Genomic DNA, 24,670 nt, shown 5'->3' with positions numbered 1-24,670 from the left:
AGTTTGGAAACCCTTGAGCAGTACAAGGTATCAGGGCACATGGATAGAAAGTAAGGAAATGTTACATGTCACAGCTTTAGTAAAGTGCACACATTAAATTATGGGCAAACCATAATTTTTCAGTCTAGTCTGCTTCTCTGGAGTGAATATTTTTTTCAAGATAACCTTCCTGAGAAGTCATACAAATGTAATAAGCAACATTAGGTCTGTAGTCTTAAGGGATATACACATTCCTTGACTGAGTAAACCATTTTAAACTTCACAAAAAGCACAGAGGTAATGAAAAACAAAATCCCATTCTGATGCACTGAAATAATAGGATATCGTGACTTAAAGATTAGAAGTATTAAAAAAGCGTACCAACTGGTTTATTTGGCAAGCCCATAGTTTTCTCTTAACCTTGTAAGAACTTTATTTTTGGTGGTTAAGTTTTTCAAAGCTGTGAAGCCAACATTAGGTTGAACTTTGCATACATCAATGCCCATAATGAAGTTTCTATTGATGTCAGGGCACAGGATCAGCCCTGGAGAGACATTTTCACAGTATTTTTTTAAATTACTGTTTCTAATTATAATGTCCTTATGTATTCTACACAAAATATGTTACACTTATCTATCCATGTTTTTCTATAGGAGTGATAATAAAAACAGTAAAAACAATTATAAGACTAGTCACAGAACATGAAGATGTTGAAGTTCCTATAATGCAGCTTACACAATTTATTTTTATAGTATTTATTTTTTATTTGATTTAAATAACAATGGTGCCAAGTGAACCACGGATTAAAGAGTTCATCCATGTATTTCTAGTCTTTCAAAATTAATTGGATGACAAATGATTGCATTATCGAGCTCTAATTGCTTAAAAAAGCATGTAATAGATCAGCTGCAAAACCAAAGACTTCTTTCTATGGTGCTGCTTGAATTGATTCAACAGCCACTTTTGAAAAGCAAATACAAAACAGCTGTTTCACATTTGGTTAACCTGATGCAAATTTTGTTCCTTATCTCTGAGATTTCTTTAACTTGAAGATAGATGGTGATCTGTTTAGAAGTTCCACTTCAAATATGCACTACCAAACTGCTCAACCCCATGCTTACTTTGATTTTCCTAATTAAGTAACAAGTATTTGAAACGAGTGTTGTTTTAAAAGTTAAAAATTATTTAACAATTTACCTTTTGGTACCCAGATATATTTTTTTAATTGTGTATATCTGTTTGCTCGCAAAACAGAAACAATAACTTTTAAAAGTATTAATTTTCTATTTACCATATGTCATTACTAAATTCCTTATGCTGTGAAATTTTTTTGCAATTTCAATACAAATCCACAGAAAGATACAAGCTGAAACTTTGGCACCATTTCATCATCTATATGGATATTCAGAGCAATACAATTTAAAATATCATCAGTAGAATATCTAAATGAGAAAAGAAACACACCATTGGCATAAAAGAGGCATATATTTAAGTGCTGGAGTAAGCTGATGTTTACAGTCTTGGTCTCTGTCCTTTTTAAACAATTGTGCCTAGTAGAAAATTAAAAGCAAACAAACAAGAAACTTCATAAATATTTTTAACACCAGACTACCAGAATTTTTCCAAATAGACATGCAACATCAAAACAAATTGATTACTTTTTTTTTTTTTAAACACTATTGGGACAACATGATTTTACCCAGAAACAGTTACTGAAGCAATTTCCTGATGTCAACTCCTAACTCAAAAAAAGAAAACAAACAAACAAAGAAAACCAGCCAGGACTTTACCAGTATTTTCTACAAGCTCATGAGGTGGGCTTCTTCCCTAGGGCCTCCATCTCTAGCAGAAGAAATCCATCCAGCAATGCACTGACGCACATGCTCTCACTCTACCCCATTATGTAAACAACCACAGTACGTACTTACGTCCTATTGAGATCACTGAAACTTAAATGTGTGCTTAAATCAATTTCTCTGTGGATTCCTTAGTAAGCAAACCACATGAATGCTGCTATTATGCTCTTTAACATTTATGAGGCGCGAGAATTTGTAATTATTGTTTCCAATGGCCTTGATTTTTCCACTGTTAGCAAACCACCAGCACAGACTGGTTATGTAGTACTAGTGGATCATCACAACAGAGCAATACAGAACAAATGTAAAATGATTCAAAAAATGTGTCTAATGAACACTCTTCGTTAGAGAAACAAAAAATTAAGCTTCTATGTTATGACTGCCACATATCTTACTCTAGAACCATTTAAAGGTCTTACTTGCTATGTCTTCTTAAAATCACAATTGAGTCTACAATAATTATGTCACACCCCGCATCCACACCTCAGACGAGCAGTTTAAAACTCACCTGGGAGAGAAGGGACAACATACAGCCCTTCCTCGTCCACTGAACTATGGCTGGCATTCAAGGAGAGACAGTAGGAGCAAGAGTGCTCCAGAGAGCTGTAGGCTGCACTGTCCCTCTTCCCATCTGGCAGATCACAACCAGGTAACTAAGCAGGGCTGTGCGACTGTACAATGGGGTTGCTCTTCAGTGCGTTGAGGAGGAACAGCAGTCTCTGGAGTTGTACAATAAAGAGACACACAGAAAGTTATTGTGAATTCAAAATGAAAAAGATTAATTGCACTTTCACAAGTACCTAACCTAAAAAAATCCTCCATCAGAAAAAAAAACAAAAAACAAAAAACCAAAAACACAACACTATTTTTTCCTCAACTGTAACTACAGCGTCAGTTATGCAACTACATAAAATCAAAATACAAAATTTGAATGTAAAAGTTTCAACAAAATTAAAGGAAAAACCCTTAAAATTTGATACATCACAAAAATGATGCCAAGCGCAGCAAGTATCCTACTTAACCTACTTTGCCCTTCAGAATGTGCATTTTTTATTATAATTCTAATTTGGTCCACTGGGTGGATTGCTCCTCTTTTATCCACTAGGTTTGGTCAAATCAGGGCAATACAAGAACCACTGATGCATGAAATGATAGGCCAATGTAACCTTGTCATAGAGTAACATCCCTGCAAATCACAGTAAACAAATAAAACAATTCATTTTATATGCAAAGGGTTTTGGCATAAATTTCCAAAACCTAAAGTAGGAACATTTTTACTTCAAATATAATATATTGCTGCATACTACTGTATGAAAAACTGATTTAAATAACTTCTTAACAAACAACAAGGGGAGAAATTTACAAGCAAGTGGTAGTTGTAGCGGCCACTAAAAAATCCTCTTCATCCACCACTGGCTGCAGTAGCCATTAAAAACCCCCCTTCATCCACCACCGGCCATTCCCAGATAAGTATACCTGATTTCTTCTTATGGTCTTTGTACAATGAAGGCTTTGTACAAACTTTTGGCATCAAGATGTGTCTTTGTTTTCTTGTCTGTTACAGATGCCTCTAGAGTAAGTTAACCTAAACATCAGGCACAGTACTTTTAGCACAACTTTTACATGTGACAGATTTGGTGTTGCAATTTGTATTTTTCTTTTTAATTAGTTTATCAGGGCAAAATTAGTATTAGATTGTTCAAGTTTCCACCTATTTAAAAACAGATTTGTCTTTTAGACGACTGATGATCATATAAGAACTTTGTAAGACAAGTATAAAGGTAGTCAAAAACTGAACTACCACCCCAGTAGTCCCATACTAAGACATCATCCTTTAAACTGAATTGGAAATATTAATGTGTGGTTTTATTCTTAAATAAAAAAGAATTTTATTTTTCTCTGCTGTGCATTGCTATTAATACAAGATCTGTTTTTAAAACTTTCAAAATAAACTACATATATGTTTGTGTGAACACACATACATAGACAAAAGGTGGAAAATACAACTTACAAGGTTGGCATTGTGTGCTCACGCTGCTTTTATACAGTGGGAATAAAAGGTAATTAAAAAAAAAAAAGGTATTTCATTCCTACTCTCCTTCCTTTCAGAAAATCAACACTGTTTTTTGTTCAGTTAATTCAGTAACACTAATCTTTGGAGTAAATGATTTTATTCCAAATTTCTTAGAAACTTGGAGCTCATAATCACTGAAAATAGACAGTGGTATTACAACATACTGAAATATTGCTTGATGCTATCACTTTCACTAACAAGACATTCAATCCAAGAGCCATGCTGACTGTATCTCTCAGCTTTCCATGTAGAAATTTAAAGAACCCAAAACACCGTTTACAAGCACAAAGGTACACACAAGCACAAAGCACATACTTTGATTAATATTCTTTTTGTTAATATGACGGGGGGTAAGCTGAATATGTGTGGAGAATCCAACAGTTCTAATGTTTCCCTGTTGTAAAGCAATGGACGAATAACAAGTATGAAGCTAGCCCGGCATCTTAGAAAGTCTAAAAAATAAAGAAATAAAGGCAAATTAAAAAGTGTTATGTAACTAGAGGTCCTTTAGATCATTTTAAGGACACAAGTCTCACAAATTCAGCAGAACAGAGAAATCGGGATTTTGTGGGCCTGTAGACATCTAAGGCCCAAGATTTTCCATGACTGAGGACTCTTGACTTGTGCACACTCTCCCTCTAACTAAATCAAGCACAAAAAACAACCACAAAGAAACACAATTTAGATATTCTAACCTACACACTGCAGTACCACTAAGACACATCTGCCCAGGGACGTAACTGGACCCTCTTGATCTTAAAAGGTTTGCTGTATGCGACAGCTGTATAGAGGACAAATTATGTCTACTGCTGAGTATGTAACGCATACTGAAATGCTAAGTTTTTTTTTGTTTTTGTTTTTGTTTTTTTTTCCTAAAACAATTTAAGGTAACCATAGGGATACTTTTCTTAATTAAAAAGTATTTCGTTTTATAAACAAACATAGAGAAACTATTTTAAACTTAAAGAATTAGTGAATGGAAAAAAAATTGTGTTTATTTTAAGTTAGATAATGTTTAAAATATGCATGTAATACACAGCCGCATAGTTTAACAAGAAAATAGATCAAAATAATGGTAAAGTCTGAAATATATTGTTTATATTTATACATTTAACAGAGAAAAGAAGTGTTGGAAACAGGTGTTGAAAACATTCCATTTTTCATTTGGGAGATAAGTGGGCACACACACTGCTCTCATGATAGATACCTCAAGTAGGGTACTCCTGTCAGCGCAATTTTTCAGAAAGTGGACATGTCAACCACACAATTTACACAGTAAAACCCGGAGACAGGTCTATGCTACAATGCCATTGTTAACTTTCATCAGGGTCTGTCTGGCCACACAAAAGACAATATATTAATATTCTTAATATTTCTTAAAAACACAAACCAAAAATTCAAAACAAAAATATTAGACACTAAAATATGTCACTTACGCTCTCATATGTTAATAGCAAACACACTTGCCCCTGTTTTAAGAAAGAACTTGGAAATTAGAAACTCTTTACTTATCTGTTCTTTTTATCTGTTATCACAGATAGCTCCTATGAAAATACCATCTGGACTGATCACTTTTGGCATTCCAAAAAACTGAAGAAGAAAAAAAAATAAACAAGCTTGGTCACCATATCCATTATAAAATCTACTAGAGATATACGAAGGCTCCTATGAACAGAATCAGTCGGTTTTCCTTTAACCTTAGCTTGAAAGGTCCTATGACGCAGTACCCATATGCCAAAAAACACTAATAACATTCGACAAAAAGATCTGGAACTCATCTGGATCAAAAATAAAGCTATTATTTTGTAGTCAGTGCTAAGGATACATAAATTTTCTTAGAGCATACAGATCAGAAACTCAGTAACAAAAAGCAGTATTCCTCAACACGCAGTAGCTGTGCATCCTTGAAAGCAAGAGCTATGTCTCTCTGCTCTCCTTGCCAGCACTGGCATTTGTAAATGTTTTCCCCTTACCACTATCTCACTTTGAAGCAGCCAAAGCAAGCCATATTTCAGTTGCTGGGTTTTGGCCTAACCACGCAGAAGGCACACAGCTGTCAGGAAAGCACAATGTTTTATGTTTGAATTCCACTGAAGGGCCAGGCCCTACTCCCTTAAAAGTCAGAGAAAGTTTTTCCTTTGACTTAATTAGGAGCAGAAAGAGGTCCCAAGTAGCAAGTTTCTTCAACAGTGTGCCTATTTCAGTGGAATAAAGTGACAGGCAAAAAACAGGCCAGGAGGAAAGAATACCATGCTAGCACCTGAGAAAGTGGCTGAAATTCAGGCTGTATCTCATTGACATCCCAGATGTGGTCCTACTTAATCTTCTGACAACAGATGGCAAATGCCACTGAAACAGCCATGTCAGCCCAGCACAGCACAGGTGCCGAGCTGGTTTCAGTCTGGGGGTCCCTACCGACGCCTGTGCATATGGGCTGCTCCACACACGACAAGGCCTCTCCCACAATGAGCACCTACAGCAGCGCAGGTACGTGTTCAGCCTGCTGCCACAGAGCTGAACCCTTCTCCTGCACCTGGTCCTGAGCTCGAGCAGCTGGCACCACTGCCCTGAGCCTGCTGCTGCTGCACTTGGCTTGCTCCCTGAGGCGTTGCAGGTGCCCTGGAGCCCCGAGCACCCTGCCTCTCTTTGGTGCCCTGCAGCAGGAGACTTTCCAGCTGGCTGATGCCATCTGGCTCTGGTCCACACATTGCAGGGGATGGTTCAGAAGTAGGAATGAGCAGCCCAGGCAGAAGAGGGGGGATTAAAAAGAGCGAGAGAGAGCAGTAACTACTTCAATTGACTTAAGTAGCACAGGCTCTGAATGCTGAACCATGTGTCTTACGACAAGGATCCATCAACTGCAGCGTACAGGAAGCTCACCAGATCTTACGCTGCCTTGGAAATACATATATACACACCTGGAATCATAAAGATGTGTTAGGAAATTTATTCTGAGAGAAACGAAGTATCAGAAGGGCTATCCCCTTTCAAACATTAACATCTTAGCTGTTCTCATCTGTTTGTTTCATGCAATAAAGGAACAAGATAAAAGTCAGGACTATCTGCTTGTCAAATCACATTTCATTCTTTTAAATTAAATCAGCTTTCATGTTATACAAGCCTACAAAAAGGTTTTGAAAGCTGTAAACCCATACATTTTAACTGTTTTAACTCCAAAGTCTTCCACTAATGGGGAAAAAAGCTTCAGGCTGCGCGTGCCAGCGGGGGGCGGCAGTGGCACCGCTCAGCCCAGGGACACCCCGTGGAGCGTGACCGTGTGTGGAACCTCAGTCTCGACGCCGATTATTACTATTATTAATTATTATTATTAAGAAGTTTAGAAGGTTAGAAGGCGGATCTGCAAAATGGGTTCCCGCCCGCGGCAAAGAGCCGAAGCTCCCCGGCCGCGGGCAGGCCGCTGACCCTGCCGGCTGCGCCTCAGCGTCAGGGGCCGCAAGGAGGAGGCCGGGCCCTGTGGGCAGCGGCCCCGCCCGGCATCTGCCGCGCTCCCTGAAGGAGGGGAAAGGCATCGCTGAGCGCAATTAAATCCCCTCAGCGCCAGCGAAAACTGAAATCGATGTCAACACAACACGCTCCTTCTCCTCAGCGAGGGTATCAGCCAGGCACACAAACAGCTATCAACAAGCGCTGCGGGCCCGCAGAGCGTAAAGCCGTTCGTGACGGGATGAGACAAATCCGTGAAGGATCAGTGTGTCGCAACTATTGAACGCAACAAGCTACATCCCATTCCAGCTCAGGAAGATCCCGGAGCACTGCTTCCCAGAAGCCGAGAGGCCGTGCCCAGGGGAATATCTGTTTTAAATATGCCTTGTTTTTAATCCACTTTCCTTAAGCAGCTGTTACTGCAAAGCATGCTCCTAGGTCTGGCTCATGATAGTTACGCATCTCTGTTACATTTGCCTTTTCCCCTGAGAAAACCATTCTGACCTTTTCCATTCCTGCTTGCCGAAGGAAGCTGCGCGTGACAGTACCTCTCCAATGATTATTTATCTGGGTCTCAGGGAGCATGCAGCTTCCTTAAGGTCATGGCCTGCCCTACCACCACCCAAGAAAAGGCACAGTTCTGAAATTATTTTAAACAGATGCAGCTGGGATATCATTAAGCCTTTCCTGAGAGGATTACCTTGGAGTGGGTAAAATGTTCTGACCCCAGGGGCATGAATCAGAGTCCTGCTAAGAACTCAGAAAAAGCTGCATCCTGGTTAGGTAGAGTTAATAAAAATCTAGTCGCTGAGGCCTAAGAGTTGAAGGAGGCAAGATGCGACCCTAATTATGGTGTTTTTTTGCCATAGGCCACAAAAACTTTGGGGGCATTACCTGTGAAGCCAATGTGCCATCTATCTCCAGGCAGATCTTTAGGGCTTACCCTATCTTTTGTGAACCTACTCAGCTGAATGGTTGCTTATTGCAGTTTAATTTACAGTGATTTCCCAATGACTTATTTTAAATAAAAATAAGCTTGATATAAGTAAACGTGTGAGAAAAAGTGTCGCTTTACATGTTAGAATTTTTAGAATTCAAAACTTAAAAATCCTTGGTATTAAACATCATTACTGTAGCTCTAGATGTGTCTCACACTAACAGGCTTTAGTGTTACAGATTAGTCGGTTAGGATTTTCTGATCAGCGATTAATAAAGTGTTCCACATTTCGAAAAAAAAAAAAAAGCGTTCCTTTCTGTCAGCCCAGCTGCTAAAGACAAATATTTTCTTTTTCAAAATTATAATTTTGATACTGGATTGTAATTGATGCATAGGAAACTTTTATACATGGAAAATGAGAACAGAGAATCATGATGGCCACTTAGTTTGCCTCTGACTGATTTAAGACTTCATGGCTTAACCAAAGAGAAGGACATCTCCTGCAGGCAAAAAATCAGATGAGACTATTTTATGCTTTTGATTTACCTTTTTGAATAAATGATGATAGATAAAAGTGATATCACTCTATAAAAAAGTGCTGTGGAATCAGCAGCAAGTCAAGAGGTTTGGTTGCTTTGATTAAGGTTTTTCATGTGGCATTGAGATGGTAGGAACTCAGTCATTTCCGCAGCAAGATTTCATGAGAGAGACTGCTCTTACTGCTTTTGAGATCAAGAGCAATACATTCAGGACATATTAAGGATGGTACATTACATAGTCTATTAGTTTTAAAGGGGTGAGGCATGCCTATAATTGGAGGAAATCTTGGTTGGATCATTTATCTTATTCTATTTTATAAAATGTGCTTTGCCCTATGATGTGCTTTTCTTTTATACATTTTAAACAGGAACTTTTTTTTTTTTAATATAAGAACAAATAATTAACACATAATTGGCATATACTCCATAGGTTAAAAACAGTACGGGCTCTGATGTGATTTAATAGCTCAGCCATGGGAGGAGGATGAGGACTGCAGCATCGCTATACTACTGCTCCCCAGAAGGAATTGTGCATTCAGAGGAACAATTTCTTTCCTAGAAGCAATGCATAACTGCAGCAATTCCCTTGAAGGTTAAAGCTCCTTTTGTCAGAGTACCCACTTGGTTCACAGATTTATTTTATTTTATTTTTTTTTGAGAAAACAGACCCACGACCCAGAGCACCCCACCTGCTCCAGGGTGGCTTGTGTCCCTGTAGGGCACACAAGTACAGCAGCTCTTTCTGGACCTTGTGCAGAGAAGGGAAACTCCACATGCCCATACCCTGCTCTGTCTTGCAGATCTGTACAAAACCCACAGGGAATCTAAGCCTGCATCATCATTTTAATTGTTTTTACCAACATCTAAGTTTTGCATCTTTGATAGTGTGTGTATCTTAATTAGGAGTTGTTTCTCAAGTGTATTGAAGAGCAACTGAACAAACCAAATAATCGTATAATTCTAATAACATCATTCCGAGTATTCAAAATATCTAATTGCTGTAGCTTATTAAAACAAGCCTAAACTTACCCTCCTTCTTTCTCTTTCTTGAACATACCAAGTGGCAGAAGTTCTAAAATGTAGATCAGAATCCAAATCTGAGTATTACAGCTGATAACTAACACCTGTTCTGAAATAAGCCTAGGAGGAATTAATGTATTTAATAAAAAGAGAAATGAAGTTCTAATGTACTTCTAATGTATAACGAATGATTTTAATGTAACATACTATTCTGCTTTACTGGGTGTTTAATATTTAATATTCCTATAGCTGATTAAAAGTACGGTTCTAATGAGAAAAAGAGTTGACTGGCAAAACTAGAAGGAAATTCCTACATTTAAATATAAGTGATTTCCATACATTCTAATCTCTGTTTTTAGCTTAGGAAACTTTCTTCATCTTACATGCCATGGTATTTCAAAATAGTGTAATTGCACACAGTGATTTTTGGTGTGACAGGGGAGAGTGCAAAACTCATAAAGGCAGCGCAACTGCTGCATACTGGAACATCCTACAGAGATGCTTGGGGCTGGACCACGAGCTCTTGTGAGCTGTGTGGCAAAATCATGGGGAGTGAATCAGCTAAAGGCTTCTAGAAACTCTTGGTTCTTGTCTCTCCTCTGCATTCAGGGAGCAGAGAAGGGAACTAGGACTCTTTCTTAATGTTGATACTTGCGGCCATAAAATGATTCTATGATTATTATTTTCCTCGCCAGACTCAACACACGATAGAAAATGTAACCCATGCGAAAGAAAGGTTTCCTAGCTGCTTTTTCTTCTGTTGCCTAACTCTCCCGATTAATAGATTAATGAACTTCAGGTCTATGAACCTCTCCCTTCCCTCCCCCCCCCCATTTATAACTTTTACAAGCCCTTACCCTGATGAGAGAGGGAAAAAAAAAAACAAAAACCAGTCCCCTATAGACTGTCAGGATGCAGAGATCATCTTTACTTCTGTCATTCTTTATATAACCAAAATGTCATGGGGATAGCAGAGTTACAATTCAAGTGTTCACATGAATTAACTGAGTGGCTCTGGCCAGTTTTAAATAGTGTTTAAATAGTGTTACAGAAAACCTACTTCCCCTAATGAGATTGCTCACAGTTCTGTTCCCTTTCTAACTTAACTATTCAAGCACTGAATATACCCTTGATTCCAGTACTTTGGAAGTAGCTTGTCACTGTCGTCATACAATTTATTCAAGCATTTTATTAAGAAGCTCATACATAGCCTTAGGTCTCACGTGGGCATTTAAGAAGATTTGGTTAATATTTTGGAAAATATAAAAGTGTAATCTTTGCCCGCTTAAAACTATTTCTTTCATTCCTTTTAGAGCAAATGAACAGGAAGAAGTCACACTGAACAGGAAGAAGGAGCCACACTCCTAAAGGATCATGTAATGCTGAGAAGAATAAACCTCCTATATTTGGCTACTAAAGTGAACATGCAATGTTTTGTAACATGCTAAGTACACAGATGTCAAGTGTTTGGCTGGTCTTTGCAGGGATCAGCAAAAGCAAAGCACTACCACTATTCCTGGTCATTCTAGAAAGCAGATTATTTAGATGCAAGTGGGAGAAATGAAGCCATTTCCACACTCCTTTGGGATTTACATGCAGTAGCTGAGAACACCTGACATTCTCAGGCTGTGTTCTCTTTCCTGACTGATCTTGAATGAGGTAATAGTGCGCATTTTCCTTTCTCTTCTTCACATGTGCATCTTACCCTTACGGAGAGCTGTCTAAACTAAGGGGGAAATGTGGCAGTGTGACTGACATCTCCTTTCTGTGCAGATGAGAGATCTGCATGTGCAGATCACAGGCACACCATCTGATCCTGAATAAAGCATGTGGGATATGACCCAAGTGAAGATATGGGCTTTGGTCTAATAAAATTTCTTTTAACCTGCTTTGTAATTAGAGCCTGTTTTGAAAGTGTGCTCTGTGATGGCTGGTTCATGTTAAAAAGGAAAATGAAAAATGTTTTTGAGTAGTATATAGGTTAATGCTGGAATTTTGTTTAAACAGCTCAGAACTGCTACAAGAACAGGGACTTACAGATAATAGGAATATATCTTTACAGACAGCCCTCCCTTTTAAAAACACACATACGTGCTGTTGTTTCTAATGAAGCTGGTGATATGGATATTTGTAAACAGAAACATTTAACTTATGACACAATAACTTATTTTTGAAAGGAAAAATAATATTCAAATGAGAATCTCATAAATAAAGTGTTCTTATGTGATCACATAATATTCACTTGGAACATCTCTGTCACTGTCATGGTAGAAGTCTGTGATTCACTGACATCAGGATTATTTCAAATGTAAAAAAGATTGCCTTTTATTATGGGTCAGGTTGACAGGAAGGGCAAATTATGACGTTGCCTAAAGTGAGTTACTTGCTCAATTTTGGCATCAATAGCCAGCAGAGACCAGTGAGTGCTGCCCTAGAAAAGAGGGATTAAGATGAGCTAGATGGAGGCTAGGGAGGTTCCCACCTTAAGGCAGATTTTATACCATATTAGACTAGAGAGAACAACTAAATCTAAACCATAAAAGTCTGTGTTCACTTGAGGAGGAGGTAGACCAAGGTTTGACCACATGATGCTACAGGCACAAGTGTGCCAATCATAAGGAAGACAGGAAAAAAAAAAACAAAAAAAAACACAATGCAACCTTTAACTGAGACATCTGTGCCCACAGAAGACTACTGTAGATGCAGCTATACAGACAAGACAGCACTTTCGCTGGTACAGCTTCTTTTTTAGTCTGGAGGAGGAGAGAAAAAGGTGCAGGAGAGGAAGGGTTGCTGTAGTGATGCACAAATTATAATGGCTTCTAGTATACAATATTCTTATATTGGTAAACTGCTCCTTGTTAAGACTAAAGGGGATTAGGTATCATGAACCAGATTATGATTTCTTTCGTAGTTCAATTATGTCAAAGGATATATATATATATATATATATAAAGCCTTTGTACCACTAATGGAAAAACTTGAACCTCTGTACAAGGCCTCCGCACTGCTAAAAGGTGCGCTTAAACTGTTCAACAAGTACTGACTCAGGTCATACCTCAGTAAAAACTCACTGAATGTTCAGAGTGCCTAGCCACTAGTTTCAGTACTTTTCAGCATGGGATTCACTGTGCAGCCAGCTGCAGAGGAGATGGACCCCTACCACGCACCTGCATGCCCTCAAGTGGATACCCGTAACCTTGCTCAGTGAGCATGCAGGGTTTATACACAACCTCGAGCTAGGCTCCCACTAGAAACACAGCTAAGCAGTAATGTAGTCACCAGACCTGGGCCAGGGACATGCTGGGATCTTGTGTGTACGTAAGTAAATGTCTCCCACAACAAAATTAAGAGATGAGGAAAAAAAACAGGATCGATGACCCCCCAGATTAAAGGACAAATCTCACTGTCCATAATCTCCCACTGACTCGTCCCATCACAAGGTCAAAATACAAGCTTTCTTCATTTTTCATGACCCATACTGAAACCTTTATGACTTCAAATCAGTTGAGAATAAATATTAACAAGGAATAAAAACAATAAACTTTGTTAAAAGAGCTTTGAGTTACACACAATTCTGCTGATCATTTGCTACAATCAAGTCTATTCACTCCATCAGCCCAGGGCTTTGGACCCTTCTTCTCTGACCTGCACGTTAACACTTAACTGATGATTGTGAGCCTAGCTGGTTGTCAGACACTTCCTGGTCCTTGGTGCCTTGCACACTGTTTGAATACAAAGTTACTGAAGATACCTGCTAGGCAATCCTTCTGGAGTAAAGCCTTACTTTGAAGTTCAGTAGTCTCAAAGATAGATTAGGGAGCTTGTGTAGTAAGTATTTTAATAGGTTTGGCAGGAAATTCTAAGAGATCTTTGAGTTGACTCCATCATGTGCCAGAGTGGCAGACCACACATCTTTACCAAAGAATTCACAAGAATCTCATAAAAGGTATAAATAGTTGGAAAAAAACGAAAACAAAAAAAGAGATTCTATAATGAACCATAAGATCTGAAATTAGGCTAGGCATTATACTTTTGTTTATCGTCACTCAGTACAGGGATAAGCTGACAAGATCTGTGAAATCTAACAAGGCTAATTTAGAAGTGCCTAGATGTTGTGCAACTACTCGAATTGAGCAATGTATTTACCCTATTTATGAAGTCTTGAGTGGTCTGTCAAAATGCGTGAAATATCACTGAACAGTAGAATGGGTATTTTGTCTGATATAAAAAACGCAAGAGACCAGCATTTTATACTCCCTATTTCTTCAGTATTCAAGGCTAATATTAGATAGGTGAGAATTTGCAAGTTAAAATCATTAATTTGTAGTTACTTTAAAACTTAATGCAATCCCTTAAAATCTGCAAATAATTTAATGTTTTCAAAAAGTTACATCTGTAATTTAGTATGAAAAGAATAATCACTGTGACAGATTTAGGAATGTAGTCTGAAAAAAATGCTGCATCAGAATGATATTGAGTAAAGACAGAATTTTACAATAGGAAATAAAGAAAGCTGCAAAGATATGGTAACTGGATAAAGAAATATAGAAACTTATAGGAGAGGATTCATTCAGAACAATGTAAAAAATGGTCTAAGATAACTTAGAACACTGGCCTGTATTCTGATACTGATTTTATGACCAGTTTCCCATTAAAGTAGAATTCTCAATATTGTAACTAGAAGATCAAGGGTTATTTTTTCAGCAAAAGCCAGTAGTTTTGATACACATTTTAACATCAAAGGATTTAAAAGAAAATCCTTTACCTTTCTTTAAACAAAAGCATCAACACCATGTTCTGTCATTTTTACTTACCTTAAGAAAGATGCATCTTTCTTTTTACTTTATCTTCTGATGTACCTAGAAAGCAAATTTTTAGTAACTAAATTTTTATCCTGCATTTTTTGTAATAGTAGTTGAGGCACTATGAAATACAATGTTATACATTTGTGGGATTACCCCTGTGAAAACCTGGTTAGCCAGGACTAAAAGTTGAATCTTGCAACCCTGTCTCAGGTGAAAGTCATATTCACATCAACATGAAAAGTCTGTTGTGACGAAACTCAAATTAGGGTCACATGATTTGGTCCTTAACTAAAAATAATGTGATGAACAATATGTTAAAAACTTATCTGAAGAACTTTTTTTTTTTTAAATATTCTCAACTTAACAGTTTGCCTAAGTATGAAAGTCACTTTTCAACACAGAAAACATCCCAAATCTCAAGTTTTAAAACTATATTGTGACTTTTTTTTTGGTTGAGATTAATTAACTTGAATTAACTATGAGATGAATTAGTTTATTTGATGTGTCTATTATACCAATGACATTTAAAATTTAAAATTCAGAACTGAATTGACCTTGAACAGCATATGTACTCAAAATGTGTAATTAAAAAGAATATTAATCATTTAATTTTATAAAATGAACAGCTGTTCTAGTTGATTGGAAACAGCTAAAAGTGTAAAATGTATTTTGTGAATGCAAAATTAAAAGTTAATTTTATTATAGAGTGCAATTTGCCAACTAGAAATAAACTCTTGAGATGTAAGCAATATATTTTTGTAACGCTCTACCCATATATCAGAAAGGTCACATGTATATTTAAATGCCATATTACTATAAAAGTTTAACGATTTCAATTGAAAAGCTATCATATGATTTAGCTATTTAGAGATGAATATGAAACAGCTATGATTGATATGACCTCTTTTTCCAATGAACTATTTAAAAGCTTTAGTAAAACAATGTTTTATTAAATATAAACTGTTACTTTTACTTACCTTGTGTCGTGGATGCCTAATTCTCTGTTTTTCCATGGCTTTTTTTTTTTTAAACTGTTCTCACAGATTAAGATTTTAATTAGCATTTGACATCATGGATTTTCAATTAAATGCATCTCTCATGACAGATATTTAACTAATTTTGATTGTACATATTTTTAACCTGTGCACTTTCATGCTTTAAATGCAGATATTATACAGACATTATACAAGGTGCAAAGGCTACAACATCAACATGATATACATATATATATTTAGTCATTTACCACCCTCACTCCCAGCATGGTGCTGGCACTATAGCCTGGGATATAGTTACTGGTTAAAGCCTAAAGTGTGGGCCTGCAAGTAACTGAGTGAGTGGTAAAGCCGTCAGCGTTTCAGTACAAGTTCTGTCTTGAGAACTGAGTAAGAACCCAAAAGATTCTGGCTAGACCAGTCAACACAGATGCTGGGTATATTCAGTTTGTCATCTAACTGGAGCAAAATCTTTCCATAATGGCCCAGCTTACAAATCACGATAATTATTTGGCTATTTTCTGCCACTTACATCTGCTCTACCAGAGCCGTTCCCTAGCTCTTACTCAGGCTAAACTTCTGCCAAAACGCAGCCCATACATTGTTTCACCTTACGTTAATACTTGCTCTTGATCTTGGCACTTAGCAGGGAAAGGCCATTCTCCTGTGGCAACATCCAAATATATTATTCTATCCTGTAAGTGGATCTTTCATACTCTGGGATACTTTCATTTTCCCCTCTCCTGTGATCAACAAAAACACTTTCCATTACTGTTCATTTTAGGTAGGTCTGATCTGTACATAGAACTGAAAGGCTATTTAGTGAAACAAACTATTTCTAAAGCAGTTTTGAGTTCTGTAATGTTACATTCTTAATGTAACTTAATCTAAAAGAAAGGAAGGAGGTTGCCCCTGATTGCCCGGAAACATCTTAAAAAGCAGAAACATTATGCTATTCTAGATGACATATTTAAGCGTCTGTTGTAAATGGGATGCATTGTTGTCTCAACGACTTTTTAAAGTGAGAACTTCTGGATTGGGTCAGTTATTGCCTCCGTTGCTGGTGCTCCTTCTGTACCACTAATTCACTATCGTATCCTTCAACAAGCTTCTAGAGACTAAATCTCTGGCAAAAGAGTGCTAACCAGTGATGCCAAAGGTATTTTGCTCAATGCTTTCTATCATAGGACAGCTTACAGAAGGTTCTGTAGTAGCAAAGCAAACAACTGATTGTTTTTTAATTAAGTTATTTGACCCTAAGAATTTGGTGTGAGAAATTAATTCAGAATGATAAACACTAAAATATTGTTGAATAGCTGTACCGTGGTAACTGTCCATTAACTTCTCATTATTTTAGATGTGAGAGCTCTACTGGTATTGTCTCATCTCATTATTTCCTGAGAGAATATATTCTTTCCAGTATTTAAAACACATACACACACATCGGTTTTACACATTCTACTGCGACGAACATTTATCAAGTTGCTGTTTCTCTTGATTCTGAATTCCGCGGCCAAGGGGATCTCTGTAATTACGGCTGTGCCAAAGCTTGTTTGACAACGGCCACCAGAGGAACCCATCTGCGGCAGTCTGGCTCCAGCTTAGTCCGAGCGAAGTTTCGGGCAGCTCTTCTTGTTTGTCTGTCTCATTAGGCAACCAGAGAATAGAGCTGACTTAGTGAAAATATAAGGCGAAAAAGCATATTCTCGATGTTTAAAAGCCAGATTTAGCAAATGATTGATCAGGTTCCTCATCGGTTTGTTTTATACAATTTTCAGTCAGAAAAAGAAATAGGGAACTCGCTACAGAAAAATACCCATTATTTTCAAATAACTTCGCCAACGTTAATGTAAACCTAAACTGACACGATGCCTAATGACACACAGGAAACCCTAAAAGCTCTGACTACCAAGTACTTTGGAACATAGCTTTGGGCCGAGCACCTTCCCCTTAGCAGCAGAGTGGCCGCCATTTCGGCACACGGGGAGGAGGGCGGGCATTTTACCCTTAAACTCCGCAGGTCTGCCCACAGGTATGATACTGAAGGCACGTTTTGGCAGTGCTGCGCCGCAGACATCGTCGGGAAGGGAAGGGAAGGGAAGGGAAGGGAAGGGAAGGGAAGGGAAGGGAAGGGAAGGGAAGGGAAGGGAAGGGAAGGGAAGGGAAGGCTGGCTCCGGCCCTGCGGCCTGGCCCCCGAGGCGGGTGTCCCTGCCTGCCTACCTCTGCTAACAGCCAGAGCCCGGCCCGCAGCACAGGCCCGCACAGTGACTCCCAGCGGCGACTCCACGTGCTCTCCCTTTGCGCTCACGGCTCCACGTGTAGGGAAAAAAATAAATAAATAGAGCTTGGGCTGGCCGCGGGAGCTCCCGGAGGTGTTTCCCTGGAGCGGCTGCCGGGCGCCTCCCCCGTCACGGGGCGCTGCGCTCCGCCAGGGGCACGGCCCGGCCCGGCCCGGTCCCCCCGCGCCTCAGCGGGGAGCCCCGGGGCGATCAAACGACGGCGACTCGGCGGGACGTCCCCAGCGCGGCCCCAGTGTTAACGTATTTATTGTTTTCACGCTGCAATCGCGGGTCGCTTTACAGAAACATCTCATGCTGGGGCCCCGCACGGAGCCGAGGAGGAGGAGGAGGGAAGGAACACTCGTGTCCGAACAGAACCGTTAAATAACCTGTACACCAAACGCCAGTCTTTTCCCCTGAAAGCACCGAGGGCCGGGCCCCGGGCTGGCCGCCCCGCTCCCGCCCCAACAGCCGCGCCCCGGGCGGCAACGGGGGGAGGCAGCGCCCGGACCGGCACCGGGACCGGCACCGGGGCCCCGCGGCTCCTCCCGGCGCCGTCCGCGGCCGGGCTCCCGCTCGCCGGGCCCGCCGCCAGTCCCGCCGCCGGCCGCCCCCTGCCCCGGCTCCCTGCCCCCGGGTCCCTGCCCCGCGCGGCGGTCACAGGTCGCGGCCGTCCTCCCGCTTGACGCCGTCCGCCGCCGCCTTCAGCTTCTTGTTCTGGTGGGTCTTGACGTGCTTGGCCAGGTGGTCGCTGCGCATGAAGCGCTTCCCGCACTCGGGGCAGACGAAGCGCTTCTCGCCCGTGTGAGTCCGCAGGTGCCGCTGCAGCTCGTCGGAGCGGGTGAAGCTCTTGCCGCAGAAGAGCCAGTTGCAGACGAAGGGCCGCTCGCCCGTGTGCCAGCGCAGGTGCGCCTTCAGGTGCGACGTCTTGCCGTACACCTTGCCGCAGCCGGGGATGTGGCAGATGTGCTGCTTCTTCTTGCCCGGCTCCGCCTCCGGGGCGCTGCCCGCGGCCGACTGGCAGTTGGGGCAGCGGCAGCGGCGGCACCTCCTGGCCGTGGCCGCCAGGGGAGACTTGGTCTGCAGCAGGGCGGCGATCTGCGTCTGGTACTGGGCGAAGTCCGAGTGGCCCAGCACCAGGCTCCGCGGCAGCGCGGCGGCGGCGGCGGGGAAGCGGTGGCCGCAGCCGGCCGGGGCGCCGGGCTGCTGGATGCTCCACCAGGGGATGTCCTCTGGCGGCGGGTTGGGCGAGAGCTGCCGGCAGGGCTGCGCCGGCGGCAGCAGGTTGGAGTAGCCGGGCGGCAGGGCGGCCTGGGCGGCGTACGGGACGTAGGCGGGGGGGCAGCTGGCCGGCAGGGCGGCCATGGAGGAGGGCAGCATCTTGACGGGGGAGAACTCGTAGGGGTAGGAGGGGTCCGCCGGGGGGGTGAGGGGCAGCTCGTGCGCCCCCCCGAAGGAGGGCTGCAGGTGGTTCTTCTGCGGGGTCAGCCCCAGGCTGGGGTGCGGCGGCGGCAGCCCCCCCGGGGAGTGCGCGGGCATCTCGCCGCTCCACGGGTGGAAGATCCTGGAGGGGGATCCCAGCGTCGGGTCGTAGGAGACCTGCAGGAAATCCGAGGGCGGCGCGCCCGGCTGTCCGATCCGGCTACAGGTGGCGGCCAGAAGAGCCAGCGGCGAGTGCTTGGCCAAGTCCGGGGAGGCGCTGGGGGTGCGGTCCTGCGCGGAGCGGGAGGCAGGGGGGGAGAGGAGCGCGTTACTCGCCGCCGCCGGCCCCGCGGGAAACTTTCTGCGCCCCCGCCCGCCTGCGCGCTCCCGTGAAGCCCCGCCGCTCCCCGCACCGGCGGCAAACTTTCCGAAGGCACCGCACGCCGAGCCGCCGGGACCGGACCGGCTCCGGCACCGGCGCCCCCCGCCCCGTGGCCGCCCGCACCCCGCTCCCGCCCGCGGCCAGCGCCGCTGTCCCCGCGCCTGCCCCGGGGGCTGCCCCCGCCCCGCACCCCCCGCCCCGGGGCGCTGCCTGGGGCCGGCGCCGTGCTCCCCGCGGCCCTGCCCGCCGCCCCCGGCCCGCCCGGCCGAAGGAGCCCCGGGAGGGAGGCGCCCGGAGCCGCGGGTACTGACCTGGAGGAAAGCCTGGAGGGAGTCGTTCCGGAGGACGGCCACCGCGGCCATGGCTACTGCGCCCGGGGCGAGGGGACGGCGCCGGGGCACTGCCGAGGCATGGAGACGCCGCGGGGAAGGCGAGGAGCTGCCCGCTTCGCTTCGCTTCCCCTCCGCTCCCGCTCCGCTCCCCTCGCCTCCGTGCCTGTGCCACCCCCCCGCGCCGCGCGATCTCCGCGGCCCGTCTGCCTGCACCAGGATCACCTCCAAGAATTTGATAAGGACTTTGCTGGGCCGCCAGCCAGTCAGAGGGAAGATTTATGGCTTTGAAGTTTGCCGCTACCCAATCATCAAAGAATAGCGGCTCTTTCAGAAGCGAAAGCAAATCCTTTGAATCCACAAAGCTCCTATGGTGTGTTTGTTGGTCTGGATAAAAGAACTGATTATTAGGGGGGATGGGAAGGGAGGAGATAAAGGCGGGACAATTAATGAAGTAATCACTATGTGGGAAATGTATATACACAAATAATTGGATTTTCTTGATCAAAGGACCCCTTACCGCCTGGAGACCCTCGCACTGGATGTGCAAGACACTGGATCCCCCCCCCCCCCCTTCGCGGTGATTTTTTTTTTTTTTTCTCCTAAGGATTTGTGGCAGAGCCCTAAAGTGGCGACGTGGCTTTGTTATCGCCCGAGAAATCTGCCTCCGGATTCCGCTGCCGGTGTTTGACGGCCGCAAGTAACAGCAGCGGCCCGGCGAGTTCACCTGACGGGGCCGCTGGGTCCCGCTGTGGAACCGCCCGGCAGCGGGCGGCAGCGGCTCCCCCCGCGCCCCGCGGCCGCAGGGACGTGTCCCCGCCGTGACTGCGCCGCGCCGAGCCCCCGCCGCAGCTCCGGTCCCCCCGCGCTCAGCCCGCGCTGCCGGGACCCCCCGGGCTGGCAGGGGGCCGCGGGGGGAGCGCCGAGCCGGGGCTCGGCAAAAGGACGGCGGGGGCGCATCGGCTGTGGGAACCGCGACGGACAGACAGGCAGACAGACAGAGCGAGCGAGCAGCCGAGAAGCGGCGCGGAAAAGTTTCCTCTTCCCTAGCGGGTGGCACAGGCGCGATTCCCTCGCACGAGGAGAGGCGGCCGGGCCGGCTGCTGCTGGCGGCGGGGCAGGGGGGCGGCAGGCGACCCCCCCAGCCAGCCCCGGCCTGCCCCCTGCCGCGAACCCCGCTGGGCTCCAGGGCCCCGCTCCGCCGCCTTTCGGGTCCCCACGCGATGTACCCGTGCGGGGGGGACGGAGGGCGGCCCCCCGGCCATCTCCCCCCCCCCCCGGCCCGGCCCCGCGCCCCGCTCCCCACCCGCTCCGAGGCCGTGGCGAAGGCGCGGGGCGGCCGGGCCGGGGGGGCCCTCGGAGCTGCGCGCCCAGGTAAGGCGATGCCGCCCGCGGCCGTCGGGTTCAATTGTATTCACACCGCCGCGGGAGTCCCGCTAAGCGCCAGCACGCAGAGATCGTTATCTGCCCTTCCTGTGGGAACAATCGCTGTCCGCTCAAAGACTTGCAAGAGGCGCAGGGCTGGCCTCAGAGCGCGCCCTTTGAAGGGATCACAGCGCCCGGTCCTCTCCACGGCTCCGCCTCGAGGCCCGGCGAGAAGCGAAAGCTCGGCCCGTGCGGCACGGCCCCGGCCCCGGCCCCGAGGCGGGCCGCCAGCCTCTTGGCCACCACCGGCGTAACCCCCCGGGACCACGAAAAGGAAACGAAAGGAGCGTCAGTAGGTAGTGCAGGAGCCCCCCCAGCCTTTAACCTACATTATTTCCCCGGATATCTCGGTTAACCAAAATGGTTTGCCATGTTACAAAAGAGTTAGTGGAAAGTTGGGCAAGTTTCTATGCAGATGCCTTACTACGGATGCCATAAATCTGCATCCAAGAAAGTACATTACTTAAAAATCGAGAATAATTTCTCATTTCTGGAAGAAACCAATGGGCTGAATAATGAAACGTTGCAGTCATAATTTTCTGTACAAATAATTAGTGTTCAAACTCGGAGCATTTCAGTCTCTCTGAAATGTATTCTTAATGAAGTGATGTTCAGAGCTGTCATTAAAAATGCAGGGCTGGAAGATCAAAGTACAATATTTATTTTAGAAATTTGTTTCAGTTATCAGGAGATACAGGTATCAAGGCCAAATGTCAATTCAGTTACACAGAGCTCTGTTTCCCCGAGAAAGGGGCTGCCTCTCCATCCCAGCGTAAGGCAGGGAGGCACCGGGCTGGGGACCCAGGCCGCAGGGCTGCTGGGCAAGGGGTGGCTTGGAGAGGGCAGAGCGGGGAGCCCCTGCTTTGCCCCCAGGCAAAGGGGTGCCCGATGGCCTCCAGGCATCCCACAGAGCTGTGCCCCTGCCTTGCCCCATCCCTGAGCCTCCTGCAGGCTGGGGGTCCAAGAGGCCTCGGTCCCCCTGTTCTGGCTCAGCTGCCCATGACGGGTGGCGGGGGGCCGATCCCCCTCACGGAAACAGCCCTGCAGCCATGGGGCCAGAGCGGCACAGGCCGCGCTGGGTTAGACAGCAATGGGTGACTTAAAAGCAGTGGATAAAAAAAGTGAGGCAGGCGTCTTCAAAATCGGGCTTTATCAAATTCAGGAGTCCCAGTGTGACTGACTGACCATGCAGGTCTCTTTGGAGCCTGGCTCAAATGCAGGTAGCAGAGAAAGTGATACTTAGAACAACAGCTGCTGGGCTGCCAGGGCCCCCACATCTCTGCTGTGCCTCTGCCTCCTGGGCCCAGAGCACCCCACCCCTGGGCCTTCGCCTGCTCCTGGCCCAGAGCCTGCCCTGGGGACGGCTCCGCTGCTGCAGCCTCCTGCCAGCACCCCCCGGCAGCTCCTCCCTGACACCTCCAGCCCCCCGCAGTCCCCTCCCATGGGCCCCTGGTCCCACAGCTTGGCCAGGGCAGAGCACAGCCACGAATGACCCTGGGGAGTCTGGATGGGCTCTGGCCACCTGCCTGCCCAGCTTGGGAATCCGGGGCTGCCTCAAACGAAACACTTGTTCTTTAGCAATTGTGACAAAGAATCAGAAACGAGAGCATTTTTAAGGGAACAGCTGCATTAACACTCAGCCAAGCCTCCCAGTCAAGTCTTCCATGAGAGCATGCAGGCTTTAAACCTGAACAGGCTTTAAATAAGCCTGCTCCAGAAGCCAGTGTCTGCACACCATCCCTCATTCAGACTGCGACTGTCTGGCTTAAAACTGTCCTAAAAGAAACCATCTATCCACAACAGCATGAAGTTTCACCAGAAGTCAGGTAAATTAACCCATCTATGTAGCTCCAAGCATATATGGATATGTTGCCAAAAGTTATGACTTACGTGCCGTTAATATTATTATTATTTACTTCAGCACGTTGTCATTTTTATGCTAAGCGACATGATTGGCGTAGCAGGAGGAGCCACCAGACCGTATGTTTACCATGCTAGTGTATATGGCCTGTTTACTGGCTTCACATTACCAACAAACAGCTTTAACAAAATTATATCTCCAAAGTTTTAACACTTTCATTTGAACCTCAGTAGGAGATGAAAATAAAAGAAAGATTAAAAACTGCTATGGCATCTTCTGTGTTTCTGTGCATGAACGAAAACCACAAAACCCTAGACACAATCAACACAAGCAGAGACATATTTAGGATTTAAAGACTTGCCTCGACATTTCCCAGTCTAGGTGTGGATTTCACAAAGATTAATAGAGGATTTCCCAAACCTCTGAAAGCTGAGCTACCCTCTAAGAGAAGTAGAACGAATTCTATGCATCACTACAGTTTTACTGCCTGCTGTTAAAAGTTTAAATATCTTAATGCATTCATCTCCTGCTCCTTCCTTGGCTGGCCCTTGGTGACTCCTCCTCCTGCCTTAAGGAACATCGGTGAACATTTCTGGATATGAATCCTCCCCTTGCTGCCATACTTTATAAGGGAGTCGGACTCTTAACTATATCAATACTGCAAGTGTTATTATTGGCTCCAGCTGGAATGCCTGGGACACCTTTCAGTTCAAAATGATCATTTCCAACCCTCTGGAAATGCCTTTCTGCCTCTGACATACACGGCTGCATTTTCTGCACCACACTAATAGCTAGATATGGACTTTTATAAAATGGAAAGCAAGCCAAGACTCTGGTGAGCAGCTGAAAAGGATCTGCTGTGTCCACCCTCCTTGTCCTCTCATTTTGGGAAACATTAGGTAAAAAAAAAGCCTGTGTATTTTTGGTCAAATGCATTTGTCTGGGGAAAACTGGATGGAAGCCTTTTATTTTATGAGTACAGATACGTATAGCCACTATTTTATTACACTGCGATTGCTCACTGTGCAATGAAAAGGTAATTAAACTTGTCTCTTTTTAACTACCAAGAGCGTACTGTCTAAAACCTGGGTCTCATTGTAATTAATTTTAGTTACTTAGTATATTTATTGATGAATTAAACAGCTGCTTGTCTCTCTACTGTGTTAAAACCATGAACAGCACAAAGTTTAGATGGAAAGATCATTGTTCAGCCTACACTTTAGCACTGGATGATCATATGGCTGCCACATTGTTATCGATTTGGCTGAACGGATTAATCCAGCATTGTAAAAATACACCTGTTACTTAATGAACTTGTGTTG

At 44.3% G+C, this 24,670-nt stretch overlaps 2 protein-coding genes across 2 annotated transcripts in view; both read right to left on the bottom strand.

Moving 5' to 3' along the window:
* Positions 1-24,670, bottom strand: part of MYO3B (myosin IIIB) — a gene marked incomplete at its 5' end in the record, with an annotated part of 252,980 nt that overhangs the window by 8,011 nt on the left and 220,299 nt on the right. Inside the window, one exon of the mRNA XM_083842495.1 lies at positions 2,344-2,554. The remainder of the gene's footprint in view (positions 1-2,343; positions 2,555-24,670) is intronic.
* On the bottom strand, positions 18,447-21,508 carry SP5 (Sp5 transcription factor). The gene is made up of 3 exons (XM_083842496.1): positions 21,369-21,508; positions 20,045-20,449; positions 18,447-19,642 (listed from the first exon to the last, which is right to left on the bottom strand). Exons 2-3 carry the CDS (start codon positions 20,093-20,095, stop codon positions 18,587-18,589), a joined length of 1,107 nt encoding a protein of 368 aa, XP_083698622.1. The 5' UTR covers positions 20,096-20,449; positions 21,369-21,508; the 3' UTR covers positions 18,447-18,586.

This window comes from Anser anser (assembly GCF_964211835.1).
Source record: "Anser anser genome assembly, chromosome: 6".
NCBI classification, from domain to species: domain Eukaryota; kingdom Metazoa; phylum Chordata; class Aves; order Anseriformes; family Anatidae; genus Anser; species Anser anser.
This window is presented reverse-complemented; position numbering and strand designations above follow the sequence as displayed.

Bases quoted from the DNA above. Each gene is read 5' to 3' on its own strand.
- SP5 (XM_083842496.1), bottom strand. From the start codon at position 20,095: ATGGCCGCGGTGGCCGTCCTCCGGAACGACTCCCTCCAGGCTTTCCTC. The intron at 19,643-20,044 runs GTCAGTACCCGC...CGCTCCGCGCAG, and splicing joins CCCTCCAGGCTTTCCTCCAG to GACCGCACCCCCAGCGCCTC.